The sequence below is a fragment of the Erithacus rubecula genome, assembly GCF_903797595.1.
Source record: "Erithacus rubecula genome assembly, chromosome: 2".
NCBI lineage: Eukaryota > Metazoa > Chordata > Aves > Passeriformes > Muscicapidae > Erithacus > Erithacus rubecula.
In genome coordinates this window covers 82,390,033-82,403,266 of record NC_136685.1, presented here as the reverse complement: position 1 = coordinate 82,403,266, position 13,234 = coordinate 82,390,033, and the positions used below count along the sequence as shown (strand labels likewise).

Here is a 13,234-nt window from a genome sequence, read left to right as displayed (position 1 = left end):
ACAGTTCTAGATATCCCAGGGGCCCTTTCCTCTGAGGCAGTGAACATCATTGTGGGGCTAGGGAGGTCAGGAAAAGCATTTGGGGTGAGAAATGCCTGTGGGATTTGCCATACACCCTATAATCACACCCACAGCTGTAAATACTATTGCCAGCTCTGCTTGCTGCGTGACCAGGCACTTAACACAGCCATGAGGCGATGCCCCAGCTGCAGACTGCTGCATGGGCCTGGGCAGCCCAGATTGTTTGGCTCAGATTTTATGTGGAAAAGCAGCTCCAAGGTAGAGGCTGGAAGTGCAGTCTGTGCCACAAACAGGCCTGTAACACAGCCAGCAGCAGCACTCCGTGTCTGGGATCAAAAGCCCACAAGCAGGGCAGGGCTCTCCTCTCAGGATGGGACGTGCAGGAAACCACACATGGCCCAAATTACATTTTTGCCATGGAGTGAGTGCCAGATGCCCCACGGGATGAAGGAGTGCAAAGGAAAACTGAAGGAGAATGGGAGCTTTAGGGGACACGTGGACTTTAGTCAGCTGCTTAATGACACAAGTTTCAGGGCCACGCTTCTCTAATGCCAGAGGCTACGATGGCTGCTCCATTGTCAGGCAGCTTCTGAAAGAAAAAACATGTCTGCAGTTAATTACCCAGGGTGTTAAACTGATGTGTAAGCAGAGTTTTCATTTTCATGGACTCTTTTATATTTTTTAGTCATGAAACTAAGCAGTCTCCCTAAATTGTGGGTATCAAAAGTTGCAAAAGTTATTTCCTCTGTTTTTTCAACACTGCTTAAAATCAGAGTTACATAGATCCTCTTCAACAAGAGGATTATTATAGGCTGCACAGTGTGGTGCTTAAGGAAAAAAGAAATCTTGACCTGTACACAGACCATCAGATCTTTGACTTGCAGGAAGAGCTGAGTTACTACTGCCAGCAAGATGTAAAAATTTGGAGGGATCATACAGAGATAGGATTATGGTGATTATGGTGTCACACAGTGGATGAGAAAGAAATTGATAAAAAGGTGAAATTTTATTGCTGTGTAGATCCCTTTCTGTGTAATATGGTGACCTCTACTCCCATGTCCATGTACTGGTTTATGGCACTTTTTGGAGGAAAAAGATATTTGATGATTGACATAATACCTGTCCCAAAAGGAGAATGTTCAAACATGTTAGCATTACAAAGCTGTTGAGGATCAAGTAAGAAACTGCTTCTGGGGTGGCAAAGTGGCCATCAATGGGAGGACTACAACTTTCAAATATAATGGGTGCTTTTCCCGTGGTTTTATCAAAACCTACCATGAAAATGACTGGAACCATCCAGCAGAGATGAACTTTGGGTGTTCGTGGTACACAATGAAGCAAAAGCTGGATAGCCTAATGAAAGCAGGGTTCACCATCAGAGTCAGATGGGGAGCTGCTATGGAAAGGAACAGATGGGGAGCTCATGGTTTAGCCAGGACCAAACTACCCAGGCCCTTATCCCCAGGGACATGTTTTCTGGCAGCAGGTCAATGCCATTTGTCTGTACTATAAAGCAGCCCCTGATGAAAAGATACACTGACCACTACTTTAGAATGGTAACAATGAAGGTGTGCTTACATGGGCTCTTTGCCCTAGTGCTTCTCATGAGCATAAATGGCACATTATTATTTTCCCTGTCTGAAACCTGCCAGGCCTGCTGCTGATGAATGGGACTCTCTCACAGTTGCTTGGTACGCCCTGGAACTGAACAAGACTCTGGGGCAGGGCTACAGCTGTGAAACCTCTGAGGTCTGGCATTGTGAATAGAGAGGCAACAGCCTTTCCTTGGATTACATAAAGATATGCCTCTGCCAGAAGCAGGAAGCTTTAGGCTGCCCAGCCTGGTGTGCAGATGCAGACAAAACCCTGCTGCATATGCTGATTACAGGCAGAAGGATGTTGTTCTGTAGCTTGAGCCTGTTAAGTAAGGAGCTGTATGGTTATCCCTTCACCCCAGCTTCTGACATGACCTCCTGAGATTTATCCATGAGGATGCAGCAACTGGCTGGTGGAAGCACCCCAAAGGATGTGGTCCCTGATTTGCAAGACTGTCATTTCTAGTTTTCCTTGCCCCTGTATGTTGTGCCTACAGCTATTTAAACCCTCACACATCCTGAATGACCTTGCCTTTACCACAGCACAGGTTCTGGGAAAATCCTGAGTCACCCAGGGGATTCCTCCAGACAAAGACTATTTACCAGGCATGTCTGGATCTGCATTAAGATTGCACTTGCTCAGGCTGTGACACAAGAAGAGGCTCCATTATAGGCTTTTCCAGGATACCTTTCCATCTGTTTATTCTGTTACCCCTGACTCAAACACTGCCATCCTCTTCAGTTCTTTGGCATTTCTGGACCTATATAACACTGTATACTCACCATTTCCTGTCCACTCCATACCAGATATTCCAACAATTGCACGAGGGAGAAATGAAAACAATTTTCTTCTCAAAATGTAAATCACTTCTTTTTCCATAAGAAATGAAAAAAAAAGAACCCTCAAGTTCTGGGTTGTGTTTACCATGACAGTATCTTCAAACAGCAATCACAGAAACAAACCAGTGGTGTTTGTTGTTTTAATTGCCTAAGCCAAATATGAATAAATTTTATTCAAGCCTGTAAGTAATACAGAGGTATATTCTTTCAATATTTTGGTCTACTTTTATTTACAAAAGGAAAAATGAGCTTATGGTTTCAAGCCAAATAAAAAACCAACCAGCCAAACAAACAAGGCTAAAAGTGAAAGAAGAGGCAAAAGAATGGGCTTTTACTTCTAAAAAAGTATATGGAAGACAAAACAGAGGACACACAGGGAGAGCTAAGAGCCAGAGCAGCTGCTGATGCTCTTGAGTTTAAACAGCATCTGAAAATCCAAGTCTCTTATCTGTCACCTAATGTGTAGTGAAAGAGTCCAAAACAGAGCAGTCCTTCAAGCCTCAGATGTACTCTGGGGCACTGGAAGCTTAGTAGCCATATTTTTCATTGAGATGAGTCTTGCCATCACCACTTTGACCTAATGGACAGAGAGGAAGAGTTGCATTATTCCTTTTATCCCTCACCAAAGAGAATCGTGTATCCTTGTATGAAAGTCTCTATGTAACACCAGCCATACAAGCACAGAGGATAAAAAGTCAGACTGTATATTGCAATGTGTCTTTTGATTTACACTTACAATTAATTTCAATTCTACTAACAGTGTTAAGATTACATCAGATACTCCTGCTTTTGTGGCTGTTTTGTTTGGGTTTTTTTTCTGGAGTCCTCATTATGCCAGCTTAGAAGGAACGTTTGACTATTTATTGTCAGGCAGAATCAAAAAACAGAGCTCCCTCTTATGGACACAGCTTGCTGAACTATCCCAGATCAGACTTTGGAGTTTCTATTCCTATGAATTTGTATGTCAGAGATGTGCAGTCTTTTCACTGAAGGTGATTCACCAGATTACAATTTTCTTCAGTGAAATTTGTTCTTATTTCTATTCTAACCTTGCAACAGCCTTACAAAAATTATAGTCATGAATCTACCAAGTGAAGGCTAAGTTTTGAACTTACTCTGAAAACCTCAACGCTATAGAAAATTAGTTTTCTATTTTAGAGGAACATTCATTACCCTGTTTAAAAATAACTTCACCTAGATAAAAACACCCTGGAAGTAAAGATAAAAAATTATTCAAGTTTAACACATGTTGGATGAGTGCATCAATTATTCAGTGCCTTCACCAAAGCATTATCAAGACTCTTCTCCAAAACAGCTGACCCAGTGTTTGTATTCCAATGATTTTTGCAAAAACCTGCAAAGAAGCATTTTGGATGAAAACTGAGAATACTAACATTGCTAGAGTATATATCCCTAGGGAAGGTTTAAGCTTGTCTTTCAATTAGGTTATCATACCAACCAAGTGTGAATGCAGTTAGCTCTTTCAAGTGTTACAAAACTGAAAAATAAACTCCAGGTGTATCTCTCCACTGCCATGAAGCTACAGATATGGTCTGCATTTCACTGCAAGACTTGCATGGCCACACAACAAACATGGGGCATAACATGCCACAAAACATCAGGTTCTGGGCAAACTATTCCTGAATTAGCTTTTCCTCAAGGACTTACAAGGACATCTGATGATTTATTAAGAAGATTCCTGAGTTATGAGACTAAAACCAGTAAGGAAATAGTTGGTAATACCTGCAGGAGGAACCCATATGCAGTAGTCTGGATCATCATCTGGGTACTGTGAGGAAAAAAAAGTTTGTTGGACCTGCAAAGAGAGGAAAATCTTTTTAAGGTGCTGTACCCCTCCACCAATGTGTCACAGCCACCAAATCCCTCACTAATTCAGAGACAAATAATGAGAGGTGAGGGTTATTCCTACAAGAGTCAGGGATGAAAATGGTAATACAGAAGAAAGATCAAACCCTCAAAGAGATTCAGCTCATTTCCATTAGAGTCAGAAGGGACCTCTGGAGGTCATCCAGTCCAATTTCCCCCTCAAAACAGAACCTGTACACTTCTGGACAGTTTAATCCTAATGTCTGGGGGTGTCATTTGACATAGAATTTCTTTATGCAGGGAAAAGCTTTAGAGTAGGATTTTCATGCTTTACTGATTTCCATGCACAATACCAGTGAAAACTTTGGGTTTAAGATAACTTTCAAACTGGAGTTTATAAAAAGTCCAGGTGTTATATAGGGATAACTTAGTTCTCAAAAAGAAAAGAACACTCATTGTATCAGGTCTCGCTGGCATCTTCAAACATTACAGCAAACCACAACAGGTCACTTGCAATGCAGTTGTTGACACAGCAGTATCTTTTTGTCCCTAGATTTTTAAGTTTTGCCACATCAGCATCATTTTCTCAACAACTTCTGTTTTCAACAACTGCAGGTAAAAAAATCCTACAACTGCAGAGTGCAAGACTTAAGAGCTCAAGATAATGCCAAGTTACTCAGCACTGATTTGCATTACTCTGTAGCTTCATTACAGTTTCAAGTTATGCAGTTGTAACAAATTTTCATTCCCTCAATAATTTTCCTTACCCAAATTAACATCTAAACCAGCTTTTTTACAAGACTAATGTTTTCCAAAGCATTAGACTGCAGAGTTGTACAGAGTTTTAATATGGCTTGAGAACAATCACTTGAAAATTGTTTTTCCAGTTTTACATAATCAAAGTTACTGAAATATTACAGAAAGAAAAAATGACTTCTGGTGATACTTTCCATGCAAGATCTGAGCCCAAAGGCAGAGACTGCATGTGGAAAAAGTGATTTGTGATGGGAGAAAGAATACATCTAAGCCATGTGGCATTTGGAGAATGCTCAGTGTTAGAGCAAACTCTCTGCTGATGAGAGGTGCTGACTTGACTGCCTCAGCATGAAAAACTGCCTTGTCCTCCCATATTCATGAAAGTGGTAAAACTTGGGCTTTACTAGCATAAATAAACTCTCAATTTCTTTAGCATCTTTAGCAAGGCCAGCAACAAAAGACAGTTCTGAGGACTGTGCCTACCCAATCCCTGGGTCCTCTGCCAAGATTAACAAAGCAGCAGTCAGCACACACAGGATGCAGGGATCTGAGGTTCAGAAAGTGCTGCAGGGCTAAAATTAGATTGTCTCCACAAAGAAACTGTCCCAGTTGTCAGGACTCATGGCCCACCAAGCACAGTCATCTCCTCTGATGGCAGTCAGCAGAAAGGGGGGATGCCCTCTAAAGGAAAAAGCCTCACAAAAATAATTTTTAGGCTGTCAGAGAAGATCCTTCCCAGCTCCAGGAAGGCACCAGTTGATTGAGTTCCAAAATGTGCAAAGCTCACATACTTTACACTTTAATACAAATCTTGTGCACGGGAAAAATATTATCTGGTACAACCACTCAAATTAAGTGATAACTTGGTTGCAAAAGACACTAATCTCTCAAACTCATCTCTCTCACATCTTACAGAGAAGGATGAGGTTTGACACAGCTTTAGTACAGCATGTTCTGTGTCAGCCAATATGCATTTCCCAGGCTACTCTCCAAGGAAAGCTCTGCATTGACATTCCAAAGCCTGGAGAACACCTATGTTCTGTGACACTTGTGATACAGGAGAAGCAGCAACTAGTAACTGCCAAGTGAAAAGGTGAAAAAAGTAACTTTTATGATTGAACAGAAAGCCTCTAGCATGCCTGAAATGCTGTTCTTTACCTTTTCATTGGAGACTCCAAAATTTGTGTTCAATGTCAGTGTATAGATCTATATTTGGGTCTTAGTCAGCAGAGAAGCATTACTATCACTAAGTTAGACTCCCTCAACTTGCTACTATTGCACCAAAAAAGAGCCTAGAAATGACTCCCTCTTTAGCTGCAGGAGTCATGGTGTTGTAACTGACCTTGCTTGAGCTATTGATTTTCTTAACTTTCTCAGATGTCTCTTCAGGTTCCTTATTTACTACCTTGGATGCTGGGAAGAAAGCAGAATTGTTTTATGACACAGCACAAATGATATATACTTATAGAAAGTTCACATAAAAATTAATACATTCATAAGGAAATCCAAGATCTCACCAAAATTCATACTTCAGAATAATACTGTTGAACATCATACTGTTTTTCTGGATTTAACTTATGTTAAACACACTGTCACTGAATGCAGTTCAATAAAATCCTCTATTAGTGATTCAGTAATACTAACTTTAGTTAATGGCAGATGTTTATTTTCTACAAGACACTTTCTATCTGTGATCACTGCAGTGATTGATTTAGAAAGGAAGAAGTAGAAAATGCACAGGACCAATTTGCTTTTTAAACAAACAAACATACACCAAACATTAGAGTTGATGGGTGAAAAGAATTCCTTGTTTTTCTGCCAGTTAGTATTTGAAATATTGATACTCTCATGGCTCTTTACTGGTGTGATGATGAGGACAGATTCTAAGGAGTCCAAGTTATGAAAAAATAGAAAGGTCACAAAAATCTCCTCCCTGTACACCCAACATTCTTCACTTTGAAGATCTGATCTTTTGTGCATACATGCAGAGACATCATCTAGGTCACTAGCAAATTATTACTTAATTTTAAGCAGCATTTGTCACTTTATAAAAGAAAGTTTTGTCCTTTTGTAGTGTTAAGAGCTAGTGCAAGAGAATAATGGAGGAAAAAGCATCATCATATTCTCCTAAATTAATTCTCCTTCTCATACTGATTTTTTAAACAAAAGATCCCTAAACAGTAAGTGACTATGAAAAGCAAGGGCAGCTGTAATATAGTGGAAGTGCCCAGTCTTCACCATACATTTATCAATTCCCAAGCAAAACACAACCTTTAATTTGAGTTCTAGATTAGGCTCAGTTTTCTTTTACCCACATAAGATAGTAATTCCTTTAGTCAGTTTCTAAACCCACATGCTATTACAAAATAATCTGTATTGTACTGCTCACCTTGGGATTTCTCCTGTGAGGGTCCCATCTCAGATTCATTCCTCAGTACCTTTGGCTCAGGCAGAAAATCAACCCCTGTAACACAAAAAAGGAAGAGCTTAGTGGGCACTGCAGTAACTCTGAAGAGCAGAGTGCATCCCTGGGATAAAGCACAAAAGGGAACTCTTTGCTACATTTGTCTCATGAAAACTCTTCTCTCAAAAGTCTTACAAATTATTTCATCCACCAAGTGTCCATTGCAATACAATAAAAAAAATTCTGTGATCTGCTAAAACACTTTTCAACAGCAACTCGTCCAGCATTAAGCCAAAAAACTAGAATTAGCTTTCAGTTATCAAACATATTATTCACTGAGAAACATAATTACTGAGTTTTCAAATGCATCAGGCTGGTACAGAAAAGGAGGGATTAGAGATACCTCTAAGGTACCTTTCCATTACCACTTTTGAAATTGTTTTTCCTCCCTACAAATGGATCTGAAGTTTTGCACAGACATTTGTTTTTTTTTTTAAGTCACTTTTACTGCCAACGGAACATTGCAGTTGTTTTCATTTTGACAATCAATTTAATGGAAACAGGGCTTATCAAAAATAGGATTTCCTTACATCCAGGAGATTTATTCACCAAAAAGCATGAAAAAATGACTGCCAAGCAGAGTTTCAACTAGAACCCTGTGAAACTCAGCTGCTGCCACGTGGACTCTGGACTCATGGCAAAAAAAAATATGGAAAATGAACAGGCTGGAGAACCTGTGACTCAAACATTTGATTCATACAGCTCTTAAAAGTTCAGCAGTAACAGACTCATCTTCATTACTGGAAAAATCAGAACAACAGTTTACCATCTTGAAGGGATTCTAGATTTTTGTTATTGCAAGGAGAGCCATCAGGAACATGAGTTTCTTTCCCTGTTTCTTTCTCTATTGTCATTTTCATTTCCAAGTCTGACACTCTGCTGTTTACTGCATCTGCTTCTTGCTGCTCTTCCATTTCTTCTTCCTCCTCCTCTTCCTCCTCCTCTTCTGGTCCATCATCTTTTGTTTTGAACAAGTTTTCAGGGATGTCTGGACGCTTAACAGGCAACTTCTGCAAGACAAAGACTTGGGCATCAGCACCAAGACAGAGGCAGATGTCCCAGATACTCATCACAGGAGAAAGCACACACACTGCTGTCAGAGACAGCTGGTAAGGAAACACTCTCAGGATGACAAACAGTTAGGGTTTAAGGAAAAGCTATTAGTAGAGATGGAAGATGAAAAAACATGTCCAGTCCATAAATAAAGAGTACAGTTTTTTCATAAGAGAGACACTGGAAATTGAATCAATCATGGATATGATCTTGGCTATGAAGATGGAGAAAAGCAAGAAAAAGACTGGCTGCTGAGGCAGAGCACTGGTTCAGGCTCGTGTCCCCATACTTGACCCATTGCCCTTTGACCACAGCTGTGCCCCTTGGCTGTACAAGGACATGGAATGGCAACTGCTGGCAGCAAACAACATCCACCAGCCCCTGCACCTTCCACTGCCACAGGCTGCACCTCCATGCATGTTCTCAGATGTTTCCATGCATGTGAGAAGACACAGCTGCCACCTACAGCATCCACAGCCTGAGAAGGTGGTCCCACAAACAGCCACTGACTTGCAACACTTGCAAGTCCAACTTACCCCTAGGCTTCCAGTTTTCAGTTTGAATTTGCTCCCCCCTTTCATTGCACCAAAGAGAGGCAGGTTCATCTTTTTAGGCTTGTTCTCTGTGTTGAGACTGGAACTCCCACTCCTAATAAAAATCAGACACAAAGGAAAACAATACACAAAGTATCAAAAAAATCATATATATGAATGCAAAAAAATAAAAATCACAAAAAGAAAGGTCTGCCTATGAGAAGTGGATATATAAAAATCCTTTTATTTCTCTACCACTTGCAGCATCCAAGGAGGATGCTTCAAGAGATGACTCCTCCATCCTACATATACCTATGTGTATACATACATAGGATTCAGACACATGCCATAACAGGAAGCAAAAAATAAACAAACAAGGAAGAAACTCTCTGTATCACACAAACTCTCTTAAATTCAACTGTATAAATACACACACACACATATATATATATCTGTATATATAAAACACACATATATATATATATATCAACACACTTGGAGGCCAAACCTTAATTTAAATTAATTAGGTAATTAATCTCTAATCAAGCTGCCACTAGTAAATGATGAACCCAGCACACACCCTCTCAGACTGCAGTGGTACTGCTAGGCAGTAGTTTAACAGCCACTACATTTGACTTCCAAATACATTTCACAGAGTGAAAGTGGGTTTCATGTTGAACATAATATCTGTGAAATTCTTCATTTCCTTTTGGATGCATCTGGGAAAAAAACAAAAGAAGCTAACACTCTGCTTCCAGTCCCTTACCCATGTCACTCTGCCAGCCTGGGCTGGTCTCACTCCAGAGCTGTGCATTTCCCTCAGCCATGGATGCTGCAATAGCACAGCAGCTCCTTAAAGAGATCAGCCAGGTAGTTTGGAAGGCTGTCCTGCTTCTGTGATTGGAAAGCTGCCTATTGCCTGGACTTACACAATTGCCCATGGATAAGAATAAAGGGAAAAGTAACTGTTTTATGTTTTCACCAAGACTTACTGGGGCTTCAGCTCAGGCAGTTCTGCAGGCTTGACAAGCTTTATTAACCCTTTCAGTCTCTGCTGCTCTTTCTTAAGTTCAAACGACCGCAAGTGAAGCTTCTTTCGTGCCACGCTGTCTAACGTGCATCCTGATTTTATTTCTGTCATGAATTCATCCAAAGAATCTTGAGCTGCTGGATGGGACTGGACTAGGCAAGATAAAGGAAAGATATATAATGTTATGGAGGGCAGATAACTGTAATCATCAGACCTGCCTTTAGAGAATAAAGTACATAAGAACAACTATCTTCTCTGAGAGTTTCTGTTGAATTGTGAAATAATGGAGGTTGTTAGGCCTGGAAAGATGAAAGCATTTCTTCTAACAAAAGCCTGAAAGTAAACTTTAATTCACTTACCTAAAAAAGCCACTCTTAAAACAGAATATTTCTTTGTGAGTGCTATTTCTGGCTGTTCATCTCACTTCTAGATCTGCTCTCCCTAAAACAGTGGTTTAGGGATTTTATTGTAGTCACAAACTAAAATAATTCCAGTCACACGAAAACCTACACCACTGCATAGGAAATCTGATTTTGACTTTCCTGGAAAGTTCATCCCATAACATTTGCAAAGTTCAAAATCAATCAATGCTGCCTTCTAGCCCTGAGACAGCACATGCAAACCAAATGTCATTCATTAGGCCAATAACATAGAACCTACCTTTGTTTTGCCTAGATTTTCTGAAAGAAAATGCCTTGAACTTGAAAAAGAGTAATGACAGTCTTTCTACTCCACCTAATTTCAAAATATTAACAATATTATGCATACATGACTAATTCCAATAAAACCCAGGAGGTAAAACAAAATCTCTAATGACTACAAAAAATAAATAGAGACTTCTAATATCTGGATTAAAAATAACCAAACATAAAGATCTAGAAAAATGCCTTCCTTTGGCTTGAAGAGTGTTTCAGAAGTTGCTATATGGTATTCAAAAATGACCTGGAGGCAATAAAGAAAAATGTTCTTGCTAGAATTTTAACAAATTTTTTGACAGATAGTTTTCTGTCTTTTAATATTAAATGAAAATTGACAAATCCAATATGCATTTTCTGCCTTGTGTTTTTGTATATATGCACAAGCATAATTATTTGATCAGTGACTTATTTTCAGTTCAGCTTGAGCTAATTAAGTAGTACTGGAAATTTTAAATGCATAAAAATAAAACAGACTACGTTATTCTAAATTTGAGCATTCTACATTTGTGCAATTTTACAAGACTTAAATAATTAGAGGGTCTAATAGGACTCATGCTTACAAATGGATTCAATTGAAAAGGATTATTTCTGATGTAAAACAAAATAGTGTTTACCATTTCAAAATACACAAAAGCTGTAACAGTAACTATTCAAAGATATACAGAATTAATAGACTTCAGAAGGTAAGGAACAGCTGTAGCATCCACCTCCATGCAAGCATAAATGATGACAAAACATGTCACAAAAGAAATTCTGATAGAAATACTCTTTTTTTTATCACATCTATTCATATGAACCAAGATTAAAAACAACAATGAAAAGGCATTGTTAACAATGTCTGAACCTCCTTGCAGGCAGCAGCTGAGCAGAATGATAATTTGATTTAGGCATCAAATTACAAAGATGTGGTTTAGTGAGTTGTCATATTCTTCAGAACAATTAAAGCCCTGCAATTAAATCCAGAGCTGCTGTACTGCAGAGCACTGTGAGTGATTCAGTCTGTGACTGATGTTGAGGGAGGCACATCACCCCTCTCCTCCAAACTGGATTCTCTGCTCAATTCCACTATCAGTGCCCTAATACCAGCTAGTTCAGCTTAGCATTCAGTTAGCATTCCTTATCTCCTGCAGCAGATTCCTACACTACTGAAGTAAAATCTGACATTCCTAGGAGGTGAATCAATCATGTCTATTATACTTTATATCTCAGAGACAAAAAGCTACAGGGCTATTTACTGCACCATCAACTTATTGATATTTTTCCTGAACAGGCAACCAAAGATGAGACTGAAGAACTCCATATATTTGATCTGCATTCAGCAGCATCAGTGAATGAGTGATATCAAGTCAGTCCAACAGTAATTAGTTCTGAAGAACCCCAGGGAACAATTTGTGAACTTCTCCTGAGACTTTTTCCGACAACTACTTAATTTCTCCAAGTGCTTGGTAAGAGGTGCAGCAATTTAGCCTGTCATTCACTCACTGGTGTCTCTATGCTCTTGTCTTTAGGCTCCAAGTAATCATTTAGAGCAAACAAAAGCCTGTTAAGGTTTCAGAACTGTATGGAATGCAGCAGTTTTGCTGGACAGCTCAGGACATCAGTAAAAATGTTCCATGGCAAATAACCCTGCTCCTGGCTTTCTCAGCATCTGTGATTAACCTAAAGCATTCAAATGAGAAAACCCAAGGATCTAGAAAACACCCAAACAAACCAGCTGATTGATGCAGTATTTGCTATGTTTATTTCACCCTGGCCTAATTCTAGAGAATTCCTATCCAATGCTGAATGATTCTGTACTTCAGTAAGTGCTGAGAGTACACTTTTTTCAAGGCTCTAAACTATCTGTCTAAACACCTCCAACTTACAAAAATGTGTATTGGGATTGCATGAGCAGGTTTTGGTGGGGAAGGGGCCTACAGATTACATGGTGTTAGCAGAAGTATAAAAATGGACTCTCCCTTCATCCAGTCTCCACTAAAATATAATTCACCAGTCTTGTGGAGAAACAGTAACAGTAGAAACAAAGGTATCAGAACATATGAAAGCTTGGAATTACAATTCCTTCAAACACACTGAACATAAATTGAAATGCTTGGTGAAATGATACTACCTTTTGAACAGGCATTTGGTACAATCAGTCACCAACAAAAATGTTGCTATAAATGAGTTTTGGTGTGGAGCTGAGTAACTAGAAAGAAACACAGCCATGTAAATCATAGAAGATAGCCCAGCTGTCACGCTGCTGCTTGGAGAGAAACTTCTGACAAACTAATGGTGCAGCCTTTATTACCACCAACTCCATTAAAAAGGTTTTTGTGTGAACAACCAGCTTAAATACATTTCCTTCACACCTTCCTTTTACTCCATGAGACATCATCAGTAAGAGAAATCAAAATGCAGCCATTGGTACAGTTTGC

General features: G+C 39.5%; 1 protein-coding gene across 1 annotated transcript in view; it reads right to left on the bottom strand.

Annotated features, from left to right (window-relative positions):
• Window positions 1-2,582: 2,582 nt before the first annotated feature.
• The window catches only part of SLC4A1AP (solute carrier family 4 member 1 adaptor protein), a 15,941-nt gene continuing 5,289 nt past the window's right edge, over window positions 2,583-13,234 (bottom strand). Inside the window, exons 8-14 of the mRNA XM_079298136.1 lie at window positions 10,082-10,271; window positions 9,093-9,204; window positions 8,270-8,513; window positions 7,429-7,503; window positions 6,382-6,452; window positions 4,200-4,272; window positions 2,583-3,033 (exon numbers count right to left, since the gene is read on the bottom strand). Of these exons, the coding sequence (XP_079154262.1) occupies window positions 2,984-3,033; window positions 4,200-4,272; window positions 6,382-6,452; window positions 7,429-7,503; window positions 8,270-8,513; window positions 9,093-9,204; window positions 10,082-10,271 (815 nt within the window). The 3' untranslated portion in view covers window positions 2,583-2,983. The remainder of the gene's footprint in view (window positions 3,034-4,199; window positions 4,273-6,381; window positions 6,453-7,428; window positions 7,504-8,269; window positions 8,514-9,092; window positions 9,205-10,081; window positions 10,272-13,234) is intronic.